The sequence below is a fragment of the Myotis lucifugus genome, unplaced genomic scaffold, assembly GCF_000147115.1.
Source record: "Myotis lucifugus unplaced genomic scaffold, Myoluc2.0 scaffold_25, whole genome shotgun sequence".
Classification (NCBI taxonomy): Eukaryota; Metazoa; Chordata; class Mammalia; order Chiroptera; family Vespertilionidae; genus Myotis; species Myotis lucifugus.
In genome coordinates, this window is record NW_005871073.1 from 9,648,162 (window position 1) to 9,671,160 (window position 22,999).

Here is a 22,999-nt window from a genome sequence, read left to right on the forward strand (position 1 = left end):
TTTCCATTCTGAAACCAGGTTATAAAGATTATAGACATCAGTGGCCTATACAAGTTAAAATAAACTGTATTTAATGAAGTGATTAATTCACTAACGTACATATATTTGAACATTAGATTGTTAGGGACTGTCTCTATTACAATATTGTAACTCAAACTGGCATTTTTAAATATACAGAAAGATGATCAATCAGCTTGTGAGATTCTCTCCTACACATATTTGCCTTTAAAAAAAAAACAAAAGAGGAGGTATTTGAATGTCAAATTATTCATGCAACATTAGGTTCAGGTTTTAAAATGCACATGAACAGAAAAGTCTTATAATTCCTGCATTTTGTGCCTCATCCTAACAATATATGTGCTGAGTTTCTGCAGTCTTTAAATTTCGTGCTCAGTGGCATATACTTTATGACAAGAATCAGTTATGGTTTCCATAGCAACTCTATCTGGCTGCATTATTCTTGGAAATATGAAAGTTAATATTGTGTTCAAAAATGATACTTGCAAATAAGTCAGTCAAGGAACAGCCATTAGGGAAACCATAACTTTAGAGCCCTTGACTTATGTAATTTAATAAAAATTGTTAACTTCATTATATATTAAGTAGATATTATTCCATTTTTAATGAGCACCAAAAATGTATAGGGAAACACTGTATAAAAAATAAAGTTGTAAACAGATGCATATAGAGAATGATCAAAGAGTTAGTTAATTTTTTTCTGGAGGAAAATTCACACTCACATGAAGGAAAATTGATTATCAGCCAAATGGCTATTCCTCATGTGTCCAGAGTCTCTAAGACCATTCCCAGGTTAGGAGATTCACTGGGTGGACTCAAAGAATTCAGCATATAGTGATAATCAAGGAATGGATAACTTACGTTATAACGCACACCTTCATTGTAAGGTGCCTTCCAAAGAAAAGATACAAAGCAAAATCAGCAAAGGGAAAAGACCCATGGGGAAAGTCCAGAGGAAACTGGGCACGGACTCTCCCACCCCACCGGTGTGACTCAGTGGTTGAGCGTTGGTCCCTGCACCTAGAGGTCACCTGTTCGATTCCAGGTCAGGGCACATGCCCTGGTTGTGGGCTCGGTCCCCAGTGGGAGGCATGCAGGAGGCAACCAATCAATGATTCTCTAGCATCATTAATGTTTCTATCTTTCTCTTGCTCTCCCTTCCTCTCTGAAATCAATAAAAGTATATATTTTTAAAAGAGTCCTCTCCCCCTGTTAAAGGGTCTTCTTTAAGAAGAAGAAAAGATCAATAATATAAATAATAAAAAAGCAATAAATACATATCTGTTAATAATTACTTTAAATGCAAATAGATTAAATGCTCCAATCAAAAGACTACAGTGGCTGAATGGATAACAAGACCCTTACATAGGCTGTCTTCAAGAGACTCACTTAAGGTTGAAAGATACACACAGACTGAAAAGTATAGGGATGGAAAAAAATACTTCATGAAAATAGAAACGAACAAAAATCTGGGATAGCAATACTTATACAAAATAGACTTTAAAATAGAGGCTATAACAAGAGACAAAAAAGGACCGAGAAATTCCACCTCTGGGTATTTATCCAAAGAAACCCAAAAGACATACACATTCATAGGTTCATTGCAGCATTATTTACAATAGCCAAGATATGAAGGCAACATAAATGTCCAATATATAATAGAATATGACTCAGCCATAAAAAAGAATGAAATCTTACCATCTGCAACAACATGGATGTACCTAAAGGGTTTTGTGCTGAATGAAATAAGTTAGACAGAGAAAGATAAATGCTATATGCTTTCACTTATATGTGGAATCTAAAAAACAAAATAAAGGAATAAGCAGAACAGAAACAGACTCATAGAAACAGAAAACATTTTGATGCCAGATGGGGAGGGGTGTTGGGGGATGTGTGAAAAAGGTGAAGGTATACATGTGCTTTGGGGGAAATTAAAGGCCATTTTCTATTTGACTGTGGCTATAGTTAAAGACACTTAGACTACTCAGAAGTCATTTTCATAAAATACAAAAGCATTCTTTTCTATTTGCATAAAACCCAGGGCCATTTTTAACGCCTTTCTGAGATCATTGAAAATTCTTACTAATACCTGCTGTGACAGCCCTTTACTCAGTGGGCCTCTGGGCAAATGCTTGCAACTTGTTGGGCAGGGGAGGGAGTGAGGACGGGGTGGGTGATAGCCCTCTGTAACCATCTGGGTTTGTTGTGTCTACCACTGTTTCTGCACAGGTAAGAGGACAGGTCAGAGAGCCCACAGTTGTGGAATCAATATGAATAAGTATTTTTCATTGTCCTAGATCTTTCTGTTTATAGATACGATCCAGGTTGATTAAAGTTTCCCCAGGCCCTACGAGGCAGTGTGGAACCTGGCACCACATCTATGGAAAGCCTAATATATGAAAAGTTGTTATGCCTTTTAAAAATGATTAGACATGCTAATTTTTGCTACATAAATTCTTTATTGGGATTGTAGATTTCTAAGGACTGTACTTAATTTATAAGAGATAATTTCTTTAAATTTATTCCAACGTACTTGTGGACAGAAGTTAACAGATTATTGTTGTGAGCTGTGTGCAAACGCTTTGGGGTCATTTTGGCCCAGAAAATTTTATCCGAATGTATAAAGGATAATGAACTAGTTGAGTGATCTTTTGTCAGTTCCTGAAGAACAGCAGTAAAATTTTCCCTTCTTCTTCAAAGATAAGCTTTGTAATTTCTGTGATTGAGCTGAATGTAGACAAATTTGATTTTGACCTTATTTTATTTCTAAAAGAAAAAAGTCAGTAAACCAGTTAGTGAATTTAGTTTAAACCACCCAGTGCGGATACAGTAACAACGTGAGCTGATTGGCTTTTTGGATGTAACTTCCTCTTAAATATTAGGAAATAATAGTCATTACTGAAACCAAAATGTACAAGACTTTATAATGGGTGCTGAAAACAGAACAAATATTCCATTGAGTCTGATCAATTCGGACTGAGTTTCATAGTTGGTTTAGCATATTACATAATGTAGTTTGACAGTTGTTTAGGATGTCAGCTATATTCACAATGTTGTCCTTACAAGACAGTTACACTCTATCAAATGTTAAGTACAGAAGAAAAAAAGAAAGTGTTCTGTAAAGTAACAGGTGAAGCATGAGACAAGAAGAAAGGAGGGCCTTCCTGCACCCTCCAGATGATTCTTAGAGCACACACTGTCCTTGGTTGCCTAGAAACATAATGATAAATATTGTTGTCCTCCAGGTTCCTTCTTTGGTTCAAAAATTCAGCTCCAGATCGTTAAATGTTATCTTAATGGAAAGGTTGGAAAAATGAAAAATGTATTGAATTAGTGCCTGCAAGATACAAGACATGATGCAAAGCAGTTTCATAAAAGTTATTTGGTTTCTTTTCATACCTGTCAGATGAAATATACTTCCATCATTTTATGGAAGAATTAACAGACTCAGAAAGGTAAAGGGTTTTTCTCCAAAGCATAGAGCATATATGTAACTGTAGTTGTGGTTGGAAGCTAGGTATTCTTTCTACTAAATAAATCGTTTGGTAGATTTCTGAGATGACAAGAATGTTTAGTTTTATTTCGTTTAACTCCCTCATCCTGTATGTAGGTAAATCAAGACTCAGAATTGCCCAAAGACAAAAGGAATTTTGTGGCAAAGCAAGAAATAGACTCAAGAGCAGTGCTTCATTGTTCTTTCACTTGACTGTAATGACTCTTCACATCTTAGTTGTATTCTTGCATTACTGATCTTTCCTTCTCATTCTCCTTGGCTTGGTCCTCTTTTCTTCTTTCTTCATGACTTTGAATGCCAGCTAACAATTTCTAAATTCATTTTTTTATTCCATACCTGACTCATGAGTTACAGACTCTTGTATTCAACTTCCCACCTGAGATCTCCATGCCTAATAAACATTTCAAATTCAACCTGTCTAAAACTGACGGATTTTTGTTTTCCTTAACTAATGCATTTCTCCCACCATCTTTCCCATCTCAGTTGATGACAACATTATCCTTTCAGTTACTCAGGCCAAAACACCCTGGAGACCTCACCAATGCACAGGAAAACCATTTTGGCTCTATCTTTAGAAAATATGCAGAATTCAATCACTTCTTACCACCTCCACTGACACTGTTGTCTTCTGAGTCACTAGAGTGAGTCTTTAAAAATATTGAATCAGATCCTGTTATTCCGCCCAGAACCTTGCAATGATTCTCCATTTTCTTAAGAATAAAAAATAAAGAACTTACAATGCAAGGTTTTGTGAGGGGCGATAGGATGACAACATTTTTAAAGTGTCACTCATCACTAAGTTATCTGTCTTCCCCACAAGAATGTAAACTCTGTGAAGACAAGAATCTTTGTCTTATTTTGTTTGCCACCATATCCATCCGTGTCCAGCCCATCGAAGGTGTCTAATTGGTATTTGTCAAATTTGAATATATGCATTCATTAAATATTTCTTGAGCTCATCATATATGCAATACCAGTGCTGGATACAGCAAACCAGTGTGGTCCCTGCCTCCAAGAAGCTTACAATTGTGGTTTACAATTGTGAGTAGATGCCCACTGTCAGGGATACTGACTGACTTGGTCTTCTGTGTATTCTGAACATCTGTGTTTTTAAATGATCACAGACAATTTTGATACACACCATGTATTCTCTTTGCCTATACTTCACTGTAGAAGTATATTTATTCTAAAGAATATACCATGAGGAAATTCAGAAGTAACTTGGTCTCTAAACGTTGGGGGGAGGGGGTGAATCATAAATAGGAAATATTAGGGGGGAAAAAAGACCAAATAAACACTCTAAAAAGTGTATATTGCACAAACACCTCTTTCATGTTAAATAATGCCAGTTTCCAGTAATCTTATCTCTTAGATCTAATGGTTTAATGGGTCTAGACCAGTGGTTCTCAACCTTCCTAATGCTGCGACCCTTTAATACAATTCTTCATGTTGTGGTGACCCCCAACCATAAAATTATTTTCGTTGCTACTTCATAACTGTAATTTGCTACTGTAAACAATATGTAATTATATATGTATTTTTCAGTGGTCTTAGGCAACCCCTGTGAAAGGGTCATCCTACCGCCAAAGGGGTCTCAACCCACAGGTTGATAACCACTGTTCTAGACTGTCCCTTCTCCATATCTGGCTCTTTACAGCTGCTTCCACGTTATTTGCCCTAGCATGGCCTGGCAGGAAGATGGAAGAGCCGGGAGGATTAAGTTATTTTCCCAACAGTGAAACTGAGTTGGTAGCTTCACTGGAGCGCAGGTTCAATGAAGGTTAGACTAAATTAAACTGAGCTCGCTCTAGCTCTGATATTCCAGGATTCTGATTACACTTTCTACAGCAGTTATAATTGATAATAGTGATAGAAATCGTGCCATTCCTGATACAGCTTTGAAGGAAAAATGAGTCATTCTTCCCATTATAGAAACCTTTAGTGTTTCCAGGTGTGGCAAAATGTTGGTTTACAATTGTGAGTGTGCAAAGCACCGTTTATTCTTGTATTATTAACTAATGATTTTATTATTTTCCATAGGAACAACTGTAAACCTACTTTTACCCCACCCTATGCTATACAGGTTTTGCAATTAAAACATAATTTTAAGTTATTTTCTGTTTTGGTTTTGCTTTTGTTTTGGGAGTTTTTGTTTGGGTTTGTTTTGTTTTGCTAATTTCAGTTTGATGAATCAACATGGGTGTATGTTCCCTCAGAAAGAAACCAGATTTCTGATTACATTTTAGAACAATCCTGGGGAAGATTCTTTCACAAGGATTCTCATTATTTCTCCCTCGGTATGCTTTAAGGCTCTGACGGATTCTCATCATTAACATGGCTTACTATGAGAGTGTGGGCTACTGATCAGAAACTCGGGGGAGCCAGAGGGTATGGTGTGGAGGTGAGGAGGGTGTGTCTACAACTTGAAAAGGTTCCTAAGTGATTCTGTTATCTACCATTACCACCCCCCACTGCCACTCCCCATTTGAAAGTCACTGTTCTGAAGATTAAACAGATGCACACACACATTAACCAATTCAAGACCATCATTTTATCTGCATTCCAAAATAAAGAACTACTACTTTATTTAGGTGCATATATTCTTCATGCATTGCATTGCATATTACCTGAATTCAGAAGATAATTTATATGTAGTGCATACTGTCCACCATTCTGAACACCATACGGAGAGAATAACTGACACATTACATTGAACAGTTCATGCAAACTATTCATCAACAAAGATAGCTTTACTTCAAATAAGTTATTTCTTTGGAATCTATACAAAGAATATATCCACCATATATAGATAAATTGTGTTATTTCTTAAATAGCGTGCCTTTTGAATACCCATATACTCTAGTTTTTTTCCAACTAGGATAAAGAAATGTATAGCAAATATTTTTAAGATGAAAATTTCAGTCTTTTGTAAAGTTACTGACAATAACTATCGCCAGGTTATTGAGTGATGGAAATAGTATAGACTAATTAAAAGTATATATGCTAGAGTCAGAGTACCTGGCTTGAAATTACCTGGCAGTTATTAGCTCTGCAGTATTGGGCAAATTACTTAATCTTTTTAGGTCTCAAGTACATCACCTCTACAATAATAATACTGCTACTTACTTCAGTGCTGCGTTTTGGATTTCATGAAGCAGTGCATATAAACTGTTTAACACAGTGCCTAACTTGTAATAAGCCATTGTGTGAAAAGTAAAATCTAAGGAAGGTGGTAATTCACATGCCTTTTTTTAAAACATAAAACTTATTATCTGTGTTAATTCAGACTTTTAAAAATGAAGCATCTGGTTGCTAATTTGTATGAGTTGACCTCCAAATCATGGTCATTTACTAGCTATGCAACTTTTGAATAGTCTTTGGTTACTTGGCTCAAATATTATGTAGTTTTTCTCTGGTATGGAGATAATGTTAGTTTATTATTTACATTTTAAAATTTTATCTGTCACTGGCAGAAAAAATAAAATTTCTGCATAAAGAAGTGAATAGAGTTGCAAATAGTGCTCCTCGAATTTCCATGTCTGTACATATGAGTCACTTGGAGATAGAAGCTCAGAGTTCCAGGCTTAAAGCCCCATCAGTTGAAGTAAGCCCCAGGAATCTGCATATTTATCCTCTTTCCCAATTGATTCCAATAGAAGTGTGTCCTATGACCACTCTTTGGGAAACATTTGGCATGAGAGTGGCAGTCAGAAGACTGTGGTTATGAATCTGGCATTGCCATAGAATTGAGCTGTGCATGCTCATGACTTACTTCTATTTTGAGAATGTAAGAATATATATCAAGTATGTTGAGATTTTTGAAAATGGGAGTTATATACAGTATGTTTGAAGACAGTGTAAATAGCAGAATGTATGAGGTTAGGAATCATAAGACTAGATGCCTAGTCCCAGCTCAGCCACTTTATAGTCTGATGATTTGTTAAGTTATGTAATATCTCTGAATCTTAATTTCTCCATCTCTAGAGTTAATGCCATATCCATTGAGTATGTCTTATCTAATTAGGATGTAAGTTTCATGAAATCGGAGACTTTATTTTTGCTCACTGCTGTATATCCAGCAGCTAGAATAGTGCCTGGTACATAGCAGATACTCAATAAGTAATTGTAAAATCAATGAACTACATTATTTGAAATGATCTAATGAGTTCTGAGAGTCAAAACACAAAAATGGCCCAGTTTCTTCCCTCTAGAAACTCCTACTCTATGAAAGACAGACATCCACAAATACTACAGCATAGTTGATTGAATGCATTGTGGAAATTAACTGAGGTAATGTGATGAGTCACTTTGCAAGTTATAAGGTGATAGTGGTACTTGTAGAGAACTAAAGTAAGAATGTAAGGAGTTCAGAAATGGATCTGTTAACTCTTTAAAGCATTTTCTACAGAGGTCTATAGTCAATTGGAAGTCAATGCCATGATAATCCAGAAAATAGAGTATGTATTTCGTGGGGCGTGGGAATATGAAATGAGACCAAGGCTTGGCGTGCATAATAGAGAAAGGAGATTAGAATGAAAGTGCAGGTGAGCACACACAGACATGCATAGATATTTGCACATACATACCTGCATGTGTTATGGGAAAGAGGACAAGTTGAAAAGGATAGTGGAGAAGAGGCAGTAATGAAAGAAAAGAGTAAAAGATGTAGATGTAGCTATTCCTTCTAATATCATCTTTTAATTTTTTAGTACACATATTAATAAGAGGGTGAGAACTGGGAGTTATGTTGGAGTAGAGAGTTAGAGGAGAAGAATTTGTTAAAACAAAAACAAAAATAGTCCTAGGTCTCCTAGGACTAATACTTTATTTTATTGATTGCCAAATATATAACAACATCTTCTGTTATTTTAGGTGTTTTTTGTTGTTTCGTTTTAAGGCTGGAGGTCAGTCAACTCATTGTAAAATCTTCATAATTTGGGAAGTAGGAAATGCTTGTAAACCAATCCAAATCATTTTTATACTGTTGCATAATAGCAGAATTATGTTAAAAATTCACCCACTAATAAATACATGGAAAACGGTTTCCTGTGCTGTGAAAGGAAGTGTGGGTTTTTATAATCATTTTTAGACTTCTTTTTTTATCATCTCTTTTCAAAATGCGCATACTGATATCTTTATATTCTGCTTTTTCTATTTAAGTTACAAGTTTAAATTTGTATGACTCTAAGATAGAACTTTGTAACGTGGGATCCAAGAGATGGGGAACCTTCTGATGCTGCTGGAAAAGTTCTATATGTCATACATGTTTTTCTGGATGGGGGCGGTGGGGTTATGTTCTTGAAGAGGGTTCATGACTGAAACAGGGGCCTGAAAGCATAATTTCATTCACCCAAATAATTCTTTTCTCTAAGACTACTATGGGGACTGAAGTGTGTAGTTAAAAGTATTTGAAGGTTATCACCACATATTTTTTGTTCATATAATGACCTATCATCTTTTTAAAAAAACTTTCTGAAATCAAAAGAGAAATAGCATGAGTCTTGGGATGTGTGTTTGATCCCATGGTATGTTTGTGCAGGTTCGATTCCCATCGCACTTCAGTTCAGACCTGAAGGACCTTCTACGGAACCTGCTGCAGGTGGATTTGACGAAACGGTTTGGAAATCTGAAGAATGGTGTGAGTGACATCAAGACTCACAAGTGGTTTGCCACAACAGATTGGATTGCTATTTACCAGAGGAAGGTGAGTCTTTCCCTTCTTCAATTTAAAAGCTTTTTTAAAGCTGATGTTTAAGTTATATGTAATAGAAATATTTTCTGTTCCCCCCATTTTATTGAATTTATTGGGGTGACACTGTTAATAAAATTATATATGTTTCAGGTGCACAATTCCACACACATCTTCTATACTCTGTATTGTGTGTTCACCACCCTAAGTCAAGTCTCCATTAATTACCCTTTATCCCCCCTGCTATTATGAATGTATTTGCTTTCCCATTATAGTAGACTAGAGACCTGTTGCTCAGATTCATGCACCGGTAGGTTCCTTCGGCCTGGCCTATGGGGATCGGGCTGAAACCAGCTCTCTGACATCACCCAAGGGGTCCTAGATTGCAAGAGGGCGGTTCTTGTACCCCAGAATTGGGCTCCCTCCTCTCTGGTTCCAGGTGCTTCACCTGAGAACCGTAGCTGCCAAGTCTCCGCAGCTTAGCAGCTCCTGCATTTAGCGTCTGCCCCTTGGTGGTCAGTGTGCATCATAGCTACCGGTCGGATGGTCGAATGGTTGGATGGTTGCTTAGGCTTTTATATATATACTAGAGGCCGGGTGCACAAAAATTTGTGCACTTGGGGGGGTCCCTCAGCCCGGCCTGTGCCCTCTCGCAGTCTGGGACCCCTCGGAGAATGACCACCTGCTGGCTTAGGGATGCTCCCTGGGGTATTGGGCCTAAGCTGGCAGTCAGACATCCCTCTGGCAGCCCAGGAGCCCTTGGGGGATGTCCACTTGCCAGCGGGGAGCAGGCCTAAGCTGCAGTCGGACATCCTTAGCGCTGCTGAGGCGGGAGAGGCTCCCACCACCACCGCTGTGCTAGCAGCCGTCAGCCTGGCTTTTGGCTTAGCAGAGCTCCCCCTGTGGGAGCGCACTGACCACCAGGGGGCAGCTTCTGCATTGAGCATCTGCCCCCTGGTGGTCAGTGTGTGTCATAGTGACCAGTCATTCCCAGTCTTTCTGCTGTTAGGGTCAGTTTGCATATTACCCTTTTATTATATAGGAGTGCCTGGGTGTGGGGCTGATGGCTGTTTGCAGGCTGGCCACAGCCCTTACAGTGTGGGGGTCCCCACTGGGGTGCCTGGCCATCCTGGGTGAGGTACTGAGGGCCGTTTGCAGGCTGGCCATAGCCCCTTCAGGGTGATGGGTCCTGCTGGGGTGGCAGGCCAGTCTGGGTAAGGAGCTGAGGGCCGTTTTCATGCTGGCTAAGCCCCCCAACGGGGACCCTCACCCCATGAGGGTGTGGCCAGCCTGGGTGAGGGGCTGGTGGCTGTTTGCAGACTTGCCACAGCCCCTTCAGGGTGGGGGTCCCCCCTGGGGTGCCTGGCCAGCCTCGGTGAGGGGCTGATGGCTGTTTGCAGGCTGGCCACAGCCTCTACAGTGTGGGGGTCCCCACTGGGGTGCCTGGCCATCCTGGGTGAGGGGCTGAGGGCCGTTTGCAGGCTGGCCACAGCCCCTTCAGGGTGGAGGGTCCTGCTGGGGTGCCTGGCCAGTCTGGGTGAGGGGCTGAGGGCCGTTTTCAGGCTGGCTAAGCCCCCCAGCGGGGACCCTCACCCCATGAGGGTGTGGCCAGCTTGGGTGAGGGGCTGATGGCTGTTTGCAGGCTGGCCACAACCCCCAGCCACCCAAGCTCCCAGTGGAGGCTAGCTGGAAGCAGATATCTGGGATTTATTTGTCTTCTATAATTGAAACTTTATTGCCATGAGCGGAGGCCTCAGCTGGCTCAGGGCTGGTGGGAAGCTTGGCTTCCTCCATCACCCAGGCAACCAAGCCTCCTGCTTGCTCCAGCTCTGTGGCAGCCGGCCACCATCTTGGTTGGGTTAATTTGCATATAGTCGCTCTGATTAGCTGGTGGCCATGGCTTAGGGCATAGTGAACGTATGGTCAATTAGCATCTTTTTCTTTTATTAGTGTAGACTAGAGGCCCGTCGCACAAAAATTTGTGCACTCAGGTGGGTCCCTCAGCCCAGCCTGTGCCCTCTCACAGTCTGGGACCCCTCAGGGGATGTCCACCTGCTGGCTTAGGCCCGCTCCCCAGGGGATTGGGCCTAAGCTGGCAGTCAGACATCCCTCTGGCAGCCCAGGAGCCCTCGGGGAATGTCCACTTGCCAACGGGGAGCAGGCCTAAGCTGCAGTCAGACATCCCTAGCGCTGCTGAGGAGACGGGAGGGAGAGGGCACTCCAGCGGGGACCCTTACCCCATGGTGGTGTGGCCAGCCTGGGTGAGGGGCTGAGGGCTCTTTTCAGGCTGGCCACACCCCCCTTCAGGGTGGAGGTCCCTACTGGGGTGCCTGGCCAGCCTGGGTGAATGGCTGAGGGCCATTTTCAGGCTGGCCACACCCACTTCATGGTGGGGGTCCCCACTGGGGTACCTGGTCAGTCTGGGTGAGGGGCTGATGGCTGTTTGCAGGCTGGCCAAACCCCCCAGCGGGGACTCTCACCTCATGGGCCATGGGGGTGTGGCCAGCCTGGGTGAGGGGCTGATGGCCGTTTTCAGGCTGGCCATGCCCCCCGGCGACCCAAGCTCCCAGCCTCTCCTTTTTTTCTTTTTCTTTTTTTTCAGCGCCTCCTTGAGCGGAGGCCAGGGCGGGCTGGAAGCAGGTATCTGGGATTTATTTATCTTCTATAATTGATACTTTGTAGCCTTGAGCAGAGCCCAGGGCCGGCCAGGGCAGGCGGGAAGCTTGGCTTCCTCCATTGCCGGGGGCAATCCAAGCCTCCTGCTCGCTCCAGCTCTGTGGCCGCCGCCATATTAGTTGGGTTAATTTGCATACTCGCTCCTGATTAGCTGGTGAGCATGGCTTGTGGGTGTGGCGGAGTGGCGGGGTGATGGTTAATTTGCATGTTTCTCTTTTATTAGTGTAGACTAGAGGCCCGGTGCACGAAATTCATGCCTGTTGGCAGGGGGGGTTTCCCTCAACCTGGCCTGAACCCTCTCCAATCTGGGACATCCCTCTCACAATTTCTCTCCTAACCACTCGCCTGCCTGCTTGCCTGATTGCCCCAACCACTCTGCCTGACAGTCTGATTGCCCCCTAACTGCTCCCCTGCTGGCCTGATTGATGCCTAACTGCTCCCCTGCCAGCCCGATCACCCACAACTGCCCTCCCCTGCTGGCCCAATCGCCCCCAACGGCCCTCCCCTGCCAGCCCAATCGCCCCCCAATGGCCCTCCCCTTCTGGCCTGATCTCCCACAACTGCCCTCCCCTGCCATGACCCACCTCCTCCACCGGAACTCCCTCCTCTGCATGAAACGGCAGAGACGCCAGGACCAGCCTCCTCTACACCGTGCAGAGCCGCAGGACCTCTAGCCCTCACCACGCAGAGCAGCCACTGGACCCTGCCTCCACTGTGCGGGTGGCCATCTTGTGGCAGCCATCTTGTGATGACATCACACAAGGAGGCTTTTATTATATAGGATAGATTGTAGGGGAAATATATGATTTCTTTGTTTTTATTGTAATTGGCCACCTTGCTAAATTCTGTTATTGATTTCCATAACTTTTTCAGTGATGCAGTGACTTTATTGACAGGTGCAGAGGTATCATTTGCCTCTTCCTTTTCAATATTTATACTTTTATTTCCATTTTGTTGTATATGCTAGAATGTCTGGAATAATATTTTAAATCAGCAGTGCTGTTAAGCTACTTGTCTTGTTCCTCTTTGGGATGGGAGTGCCTTTCCTGTTTTACAAACATGAAATACAAAATTAACTATTGGTATTGCATAAGTATTCTTGATCAAGTTAAGGATATATCCTTCATTCCTACCTAGTATACTGTATTTTATCTTTGACATATAACTATGATGAAGTGTATTGGTGAGATATCCTCATGTTCCTGAAGAGAACATCATTTATTCATGGGGGATTATTTCAATATCTGCCTGAAATCAATATGCTAAAATTTTATTTAGGATTTTTACTTCCATAGTCATAGGTTTTATTGACCTATAGCTTTTATTTTTCTGGAGTTGAGCTTACATGGATTCATAAAATGAGTTTGGAAATTTTCTGTTTTTTATTCTTTAGGAAACTTAAGGAACATAGAAATTATCTTGTATTTATTCCTTGGAAGTTTTAACAAACTAATTCTTTAGATATCGGTGTCTTCAATTTTTTGCCTTTTCTTGAGTCAGTTTTAGAAATGTATATTTTTAAATAAAATTAATCATGTCTCTTTGTAATTATCACTGTTTATATTATCTTTATTCTTATATTTATTAATGCTACATATATATATTTATTAAATTTGCTTGAGGTTTGTCATTTTATTCTTATTTTAAAGATTATGGCATATTCATAATCTTTTCATATTTATAGTTAGATATAAAAATTTCTGCTGTTGCTTAGCAAACATTTGCTAAGCTATGCATATCATTATTGTATTTTTAAAAATTATTTTTAAAATGGTATAGAACTGAACTGCTACTGCTCATTTAGAGTTTATGTGTTTTCCAATGGGCGTGCCCTATCCCAGGTAGTACATAGCTTATCTGCCAAAAAGTAATACACTAGCCCTAGCTGGTTTGGCTCAGTGGATAGAATGTCAGCTTTCTAACTGAAGGGTCTCGGGTTCGATTACAGTCAAGGGCACATGCCTGGGTTGCGGGCTCGATCCCCAGTAGGAGGCATTCAGGAGGCAGCCAATCAATGATTCTCTCTCATCATTGATGTTTCTATCTCTCTCTCCCTCTTCCTTCCTCTCTGAAATCAATAAAAAATATATTTTTTCAAAAAAAGTAATACACTAGAACAAACAGGTTATAGTACTGGGCAAATGGATTGATAGCAAATCTTGATTATAAAAAAAATGGATTTGGGGATCCCAGGATAATTTACAAATAAAAATGATTCAGTACTGTAACATAGCTCTTTGTTTTAATATTTTCTCAATTGTAACTATGCACAGCAGTACAAAAATAATAGTTAACTTGAATAGTATTATATTTTTTACTCTCTGACAGAGTGTTCATGAACAATGAAATAGCTAAAGGAATCTAGCAGAAAGACCAGTAACCAGGAAGTAGTTTGGAAACTCGAACTGTACAATCATTCTCTAGAAATGATTGTATCAATAGGTGTGATCCCAAATTGCTTCCTGACCAGACGTAAGGCGACGGTCTCCTTAGCTCCTCCTATGCCTGGTGCAAACAGCATCCATTCCCCAAAGCAGGACATACAAGGCAACCAGCTGGCAAGCAAAAAGATGATATTAGATGTTCCAGTCCTACTTATTTTCACCCTATTTAAAATGTCTTATTTGTATGTATGTCTTATAATAGTAGAGTCATGCATGTAAATAATTTATAATTAAATAAATATACATATATTTGTGGCATATGCTCTATGTTTTATTAAGAGTCAGATAAATCAAAATACTTTGGAGAACACAGGTGTAGCTATTAGAAAGGACTCTGGGCTAGTAGTACAGAATCATGAATTTGAGATTTCTTTAGCCACTTATTAGTCATGTGAATTTGGCCAAATTTCTGTTTCATAATCTGTCGGATACCTGCCCTGCCTCTCTCTCAGTGTTGTATTGAGGAAGAAATGATATAGCCATATGTATGATTATTTGTAAACACTATAAATGCTGTGTAAATTGTTGTATTATATTTTCAGCTCAGCATTTAAAATCTTTTCCTCAAACATCTTCAGTATACCACATAATCTTTATAAAGGCCACATTTTAAATAATGGAAAGACAGTTTTAGGGTCCAAGGAGAAAAATGTTCAGAATTTAACAATTCTGTAATTTTAAAAGAAATTTGTTTTTCCCAACTTTCAGAAAGTTTTGATAGCCAGATATTTTAAACAAAATAACCTTGGGGACTTAAAAAGGAAGGAGATTAAAAGTAAGTCTAAGAGTTAACCTGTAACCTCAGGAGAAAGAAATTAAGGAAAAGAGGATGGAAAAGAAAGTCTTTAGAAATAAGGAACTGATAAAAGAAAAACGAGAGTTCTATAACCTTCAGTGCCAGCACTTGATGCCAACAGTTAGTGATCTTAGAAGTCTCTAAAAGTGTGTGTTGGCCTGTACTATTCCTTGAATGAAAATGTTGAGATTATAGCAAACCTACTGTTTGCTGCTTTTTCTAATGCTGTTATCATTTAGGGACTTACAGGCATTTAAAGATACCATCATGTATTAAGTGGGAATTTATTTCCTTAGTGTTTGGAAACTAGCAAGCATTTGTTTTTCCTGTTATTCTGAAATGTGTTTTTTTTCCATACCAACAAGCAATTAACTCAGTTCTTACACTGTCAACCTGGAGATAGCGTCAGATCCCACTGGAAAGGGCTGTGCTAGAAAACTACCCCCACCCCACATTTCAGCCACTAATCTCAAGTCCAGCTCGTCCCCAGTACGTCTGACTAACCAGCTCTTGGGGATTGATTCATTTGCTAGAGCAGCTCACAAAACTGAGAAACTTTACTTACTACATTACCAGTTTATTATAAAAGGATATGACTCAGGAACCACCAGATGGAAAAGGTACATAGGGGCAAGGTACATGGGAAGGGCTCGGAGCTGCTGCTCTCTCCCAGCATGCCACTGCCCCCAAATCCGCACGTGTTCAACAACCCAGAAGTTCTCCAACCCCGTCCTTTGGGGTTTTATGGAGGCTTCATTTCCTAGGCATGATTGATTAAATCATGGGCCTTTGGTGATTGAGCTCAATCTTCACCCTCTCCCTCTCCCCTGGAGGTCTGAAGGTTCCAGTCCCCTAATCCAGCGATTTTCAAACTTTTTCATCTCATGGCATACACAAACTAATTACTAAAATTCTGGGGCACACCCAAAAATATATTGTGTGCTGATCTGACCAAAAAAATTAGGTATAATTTTGATTGATTTACCAAAAAAATAGTAGTTACCTACCCTTTTTGCTCCAAAGTGACTTTAAAAAAAAATCAGGTGCCTATACTTGTATATAAGGATTTCTCTCTTTTTTTAATTAAATCTTTATTGTTCAGATTATTACAGTTGTTCCTCTTTTTTCCCCCCATAGCTCTCCTCCACCCAGTTCCCACCCCACCCTCTGCCCTTACCCCTCCCACTGTCCTCATCCATAGGTGTACGATTTTTGTCCAGTCAAAATCAAGATGAAGACCCAATATATTTCTTATTATAAATTACAATATCACACTTATTTTCCTCTCTCTCTCTCAATTGTAGGTTGAAGCGCCATTCATACCAAAGTTCAGAGGCTCTGGAGATACCAGCAACTTTGATGACTATGAAGAAGAAGATATCCGCGTCTCTATAACAGAAAAATGTGGAAAAGAATTTAGTGAATTTTAAAGATGAGCGACGAGATGAGAGCAGAGCTCACGCTCAGTCTTTGCACTCTGTTGGGAGAAAAGGTGGAGCTGAGACCGTCCTTGTTGAAGCAGTTACCTAGTTCCTTCATTCCAGCGACTGAGTGAGGTCTTTATTGCCATCATCCGTGTGTGCACTCCGCGTCCTCCTATGTAACCAGGCACCGCTAAGCAAGCATTGTCTGTGCCATAACACAGAACTAGACACTTTCCTGCTTCTCTTTGGTTTGCCTTTCTCCTCGCCCCCCCCCCCCACCACACCCATTTTTCCTTTTTTCCTTTTCATTAGTCCTTCTCCAAACAGTGCTCCATTTTATTTTGTCGGTGTTTCAAATGGGCAGTGTTATGGCTATGTGATTTTGGAAGAGAAGGATAAGTGTTGCTTTTAGTAGTTCTTGTCAGTATTTTTGTTGGTCACTGGCTCGAGCATATACTGTCCAATAATTATTTTACTTTGAGTGCTAAAACTCAGTTTTGCCAGAATGCTTGACAATTTTTGAAGACAGAATGTTTTATCACCAAGGAAATGTGTACAAATTAAAACAGTAACTTTCTTAAAACGCACTGTTCTGGCAATAAATTTGGATAGACTAATATAGAGTAGCTAGACCCAGAAATATGGAATCCTATAGATCTATTTCCCCTCACCTCTTTTTTATCATCCTCCCCTTAAGTGTCCAGCCTGTGTAGTGTGACAAACGTCTCATTCACAGGCAAAACCAATGACATGGATTATTGACACCCAGATTCTCTCCCTTGGTATCAGCATTTCTGTAATATTAGAGAAGAGCTTTAGGACTTCTAAACCTTGGCTCTTCCGTAAGGGTTTTAGCCAGTATTTTAATAGAACATGACTAATGAAAGTGACAGAATTTTAAGTTTTTCAAAGAAGTCCTCATTGTAAACAATTTTAAAGGAAAAGAAGCTAAAAAGAATGTTAATGGGAACAGATACTTTGTAAATCAAACAAATGGCTTAATTTTTGTAAACACTATAGACACACTTTTATTTAAATGCGGTTCTTCATTTGTTTTTGCTTTGCTATGTTTTGTCACAGTGAAGAAGAAAGGAAGTTGTTCAGGGTATTATTCTGGTGTACTATATTTGTCAGCCTGAAGTAGAGGCACTGTGGCAACTTTGGCTTTTATCCTCTGCTTCATCAAGGAGGAAAGGGTCAAACTTTATAAAATGACCACAATTGTATTTTAATTTTGAGTTGTGATGTTTTCAGATATATAATAATTTCCAGCCTGTTTTCTTTCAGTAAAGAGAATGTGTGATCATGCAGGTACAGTTTTAGCATTGGAGTTTAGTTTTTTTATATACTCTTTTGCCAACCGACTTAACAATGTTGTGGTCATGTGGAAATTTCAAGCACTTTTGCACATTTAGTTTAGTGTTTGTTGAGAATTCATGGTTTTTTAAATAGCTCTTTCGTTTGCTTTTAAAATTTCCCATCTGGTTTTCTCTCTGTCGGTGACCTATCATAAAACAACACACCCAAATAGCTGAAAATAAACTGTGCTCATTTTTTTATGATCAATTTACGTGCATATAAGAGTTGTTTTCAGTCAAACTGATCGTAATGTATATAAGCATTCTATTTCCTTCATTATCGGTGCAGGTAGGTCACTGACTCTGCTTCTTTTCATCTCTGCCACCCCCTTGTGAGACCTTTGTAGACACTGGGAAAGCCTGTCGGAGGTGTTCTCGGGCTCAATCTGTACATCTTTCGGTTGTCAAGTGTTTCTGCATGGTTATGTCATTTACAGGCCGATCCTGATTTCAGCTTTTCGTCCACCTATATCTAAAATGTGCAAGAAAATATGAACTACTTTGCTGTAGCAAGTTTGCTGTAACAAAAATATATCATCATGTTAATAAACTTATAAAACATCGTTTGTATAAAATATTTTAATTTAGTGTTTTTGTATTTCATTTAGGCCCAAGAACATGCTGATCATTGTATTCTATATGGATGCTACAAATTCTATGGTAGCTTTGTTGTATATTATTGTAAAATTATTTTAATAAATCATGGGATGACAATTTGATTATTACATTTTAGTTTTCAATAATTCAAAAAATTTCTATGAATTCTAAAAATATTTTTTTTTAATGAAATTGCTATTGTCCAGCACAACTCGCTGTAGAATCTATCTGGGTAGTTGACCTGTAGGCAATATATTATTGGTTTGAGAGCTATTTAGCCATTACATTTTACTCTCTATTTAAAGGACATGAGCAAACTTTTAAATATATCAAGGGAGTCTATTTCCAACCAATCAAGTACACTGAATTAGAATATCTTAAAATTATACAAAATTCTCAGTTTCTGCCACAATTTAGCCAAGAACAATATAAAAATTTGAATAAGAAGTAAGTGGCATGAATCAGTATTTAACCTCAAATTACATTATTTGAAACAGAAGAAATTATGCTTTAATTCGGTAACGAATAAGAAGATGGCATGTGAGCCCTAGACTGGAAGTCATGATATCTGAGTTTCAGGCCTGGTCTGTCACTATCAGCATGACCTTGGCCTCAGTTCTCTTATCTCTAAAATGTAAGAGTTCCATTAGGCAGTTTCTAAGGTCCCTTCTAACTTTCACAGGTGCGTCTTATGACATTTTGAAGGGATAGCATGGTTTGACATTAATCTGACATTAAGGTGATCTTTTCAGGTGTCTTTCTTCTTCTTATCTCTTACAACTCTTTGAATATCATGAGAACCTCGTGTCTATTCAGATTCCCTCCTTCACTGATGCCAAATATCCAATTGATATCAAACTGTCAACCTACACAAAAAAAAGATATTGTGGCTTGTGGGTATCACTATCATGTTTTTGATATGTTCATGTATTGATTACCCATTGGCCTGAAATACTCATTATAAGCTTGAAGAAAAAATCATTTTTTCTTTCCCACTGATTGTTTTTTTTTCTGCTTAGTGTAAGAATCAAATGAAATAATGTATGTGAAAGCACCTTGTAACCTGTAACCTATCAATGTAAAATGTTAAGGTGTATTGTTATTTCTTTACTTCTTTGTTTCGAATGGAATTTCCTACGCACTACTGTAGCTAGGAAATGCTGAAAACAACTGTGTTTTTTAATTAATCAGTAACTATAAGATTAAAGTATCTTCAAAGGATAAAACAATTTACTGAGTATTAACTTCTGTTTGTTGCCCTTCTCTCCTGATTTGTTTTCTTTGGATACTACAGATGCTTATAGATTCCTAATTTGTATGTGTTTGGGTTGGCCTTTGGGTGGTGGGAACAGTAACAGGAGAAGGAATGGCCATCAGTCTACTCCAACTGGGTGTTTACTAAGAAACTACTAGATTCATTACATCACTTCTAAACAGTGTTTCTACTTCTTCCTCATGCTATGTGTCCAAATTACTCTTTTTTTTTTTTTTTAATATATTTTATTGATTTTTTACAGAGAGGAAGAGAGAGAGATAGAGAGTTAGAAACATCGATGAGAGAGAAACATCGATCAGCTGCCTCCTGCACATCTCCTACTGGGGATGTGCCCGCAACCCAGGTACATGCCCTTGACCGGAATCGAACCTGGGACCTTTCAGTCCGCAGGCCGACGCTCTATCCACTGAGCCAAACCAGTTTCGGCGAAATTACTCTTAACCTAAATATGAAAATATGTATCTTTAAAGGCTTGTCACTACAAGATCTCTCATCCTTTTATAACAACGAATTGTGAATTTACACATTTTCCCCCAGAAGTGCTTTTGAGCTTCATATTACCTCTTCCAATTTTAGCCAGGTGGATTAGTGTGTGTTTCTATAATTGTCCTTGACCTCAAGAAATAATTTTTTATAGCTTACCGTTTTTTATTGCTGTGATTGTTGCTGCACACATTTATAAATATTGATGCACTTTAAAGCATGGTGCTTATTATTTTTATACAAGTGTTTACTTCATTATACCATTGTTAGAGCTTAATAAAAATTCCAGTTTGCTCATTTCCCTATGTAACTAATTTTAAAAATATGAACAGGTCTTCAGTGCAGAACTATCATTATTTGAACTCCACTTAATTTTATTTCTTATGCACAAATCTTGAATGTGAAGTTGAATACTTTCATTTTCGCCTTCCCAAACATTTTCTGTATGCCTTATTTAATAGCTTTTGTGTCCCCTAGTAAGGACTGAAATGTGTCCCACCAAAATTCATATGTTGAAATTCTAAACCTTAGTACGTCAGAATACGACTGTATTTGAAGGTAGGGCCTTTAAAAAGAGCATTAAGGTAAAATGAGGTCATAGGGATGGGCCCTAATCCAATGTGACTGGTGTCCTTATAAGGATAAGAAAGTAGACCCTGGCCTAGTGCTCAATTTATTGAAGTGTGGTCCCATACACCAAAAGGTTGCCAGTCTAAGTATATACAGGAGGCAACCAACCAATGTTTCTCTTTCTTTCCCTCTCAAAAAAAAGAAAAGAAAAGGAGATTGGGACATGGAGATCACCCAGACCGAGGGAAGACCATATGAAGACATAAGAGGAAGGCCATCATCTACAAGCCAAGGAGAGAGGCCTCAAAGGAAGCCAACCCTGATGACACTTTTATCTTGGACTTTACTGCCAGAACTGTGAGAAAATAAACGTCTATCGTTTAAGCCGCCCAGAGGTACCTTGTGTTGGCAGTCCTCGTAAGCTAGTACACCTGCTGCGCATGCTCCCATCGTATACACTGTATTCCCAGGGTGAAAGGCTTGCACTGAAATTCCTTCAAATGCTTTCTACTTAGCCAAACTGAACTAATTTACCGTAAGCACAATTTTAAAAAAAAGAATCAGATGTCAGATTGTGGTCACAAACCTCAATGCACCTGCTATCTTGTTTCTATTCTTTCCCAGAATGCAAGCAGGAAACAGGAAACTGTCGCTACTGAAAGTCGGGGAAAGCCTGGGTGACTGAAACCACTCCTCACTCCCGGTGGGACTTACCCTTGGCATCAGGCTATCCTCTTGAAGCAGTGCTAGCACAACACAAAAGTGAACACACCAGACTCACTGAGTCTAGAGAATCTGCCTATATCTTAATGGTGATGTTAATGAAGTGGCCAAAGGAAAGTGGGAATGGGGATAAAGGGTTGAGACAAAACCCCAGGTGGTCTGTCATCTGATTGTTCAGTAAGCAAATGATTGTCTTACTGTGTGAGTTTTCTAATGCTACTGTAACCAATTACCACAAACTTGGTGGCTGAAAACAACACAAATTTATTATCTTTTAAAAAAATATATTTTTATTGATTTCAGAGAGGAGGGAGAAGGGGAGAGAGATGGAAACATCAGTGATGAGAGAGAATCATTGATTGGCTGCTTCCTGCATGTCCCCTAATGGGGATCAAGCCCACAGCCTGGGCATGTGCCCTGACCAGGAATCAAACCGTGATCTCATGGTTCATAGGTCGATGCTCAATCGCGGAGCCATGCTGGCTGGGCCAACTTTATTTATTACTGTAAGCTCTGGAAGTCTAACAGCTGAAGTCAGTCTCGCTGGGTTAAACTCAAGGTGTCATCAGGGCTGCATTCCTTTCTAGAGGCTCTAGGGGAGGATCTGCTTCCCCGCGTTTTTCAGCTTCTGCTCAATTTCCTGGTCTCACAACCCCATTCCTCTGTCTTCAAAGCCAGCAACATCAGGCGAGTGCTTCTCATGTTGCATCCCTCTGACTTACCCTCTGTCTCCTCTTCCAGTTTTAAAGGCCTGTAAATTGAGCCCACCTGGGTAGTTCAAGATACTCTCCCCATTTTAAGATCAGCTGATGAGCAACCTCAATTTCTCATTTGCCATATAACCTTATACATTCATAGTTTCTGGGGATCCAAGCATGGACATCTTGGGGGGAGAAAATATACTGACTACCACACCTAATAATGTCATTTTAGTTGGGAAAATAGGATTTTCTGAAAGATGGAAGTAAAGGCAATCCTCGCAATTCAAAGAGAGCCAAGGCTTAAACTGAGATTTTCCTGAAGCATAGCACTTAGCATGCAATGAGTAGTCAAGTACATTGTCACAATGTAATTGAGTAGCAATATCAGTTCTGTGTACCTTGAAAGATGCTCATCATCACTATTCATCAGCAAATTGCAAATTAAAACCGCAATTAGATTCTACTACCCACCAATAGGATGACTAAAATTAAAAACACTGATAATACCAAGTCAAATTCTAAGGCTAACATAGGCCAAATAAATGAGAATGCGGCCCGTGGGCCACAAGTTTGACATGCTTGATGTAGAGCAACAAGAGCTATTATGCATTGCTAGTGGGAATATAAGATGGCACAATCACTTTGGAAAATATTTTGGCAGTTTATTATAAAGTTAATCATTCACTTATTTGACTAATATTCTAGGTATTTACCCAACATGATGAGAACA

At 39.6% G+C, this 22,999-nt stretch overlaps 1 protein-coding gene across 3 annotated transcripts in view; it reads left to right on the forward strand.

The window, feature by feature from the left end:
- The window catches only part of PRKACB (protein kinase cAMP-activated catalytic subunit beta), a 112,915-nt gene extending 93,170 nt beyond the window's left edge, over positions 1–19,745 (forward strand). For all 3 annotated transcript variants that reach the window (XM_006086130.3, XM_006086125.3, XM_023751785.1), the window contains 2 exons: positions 9,072–9,236; positions 16,442–19,745. In XM_006086130.3, the coding sequence (XP_006086192.1) occupies positions 9,072–9,236; positions 16,442–16,567 (291 nt within the window). In that variant the 3' untranslated portion in view covers positions 16,568–19,745. The remainder of the gene's footprint in view (positions 1–9,071; positions 9,237–16,441) is intronic.
- The last annotated feature ends 3,254 nt before the right edge of the window (positions 19,746–22,999 follow it).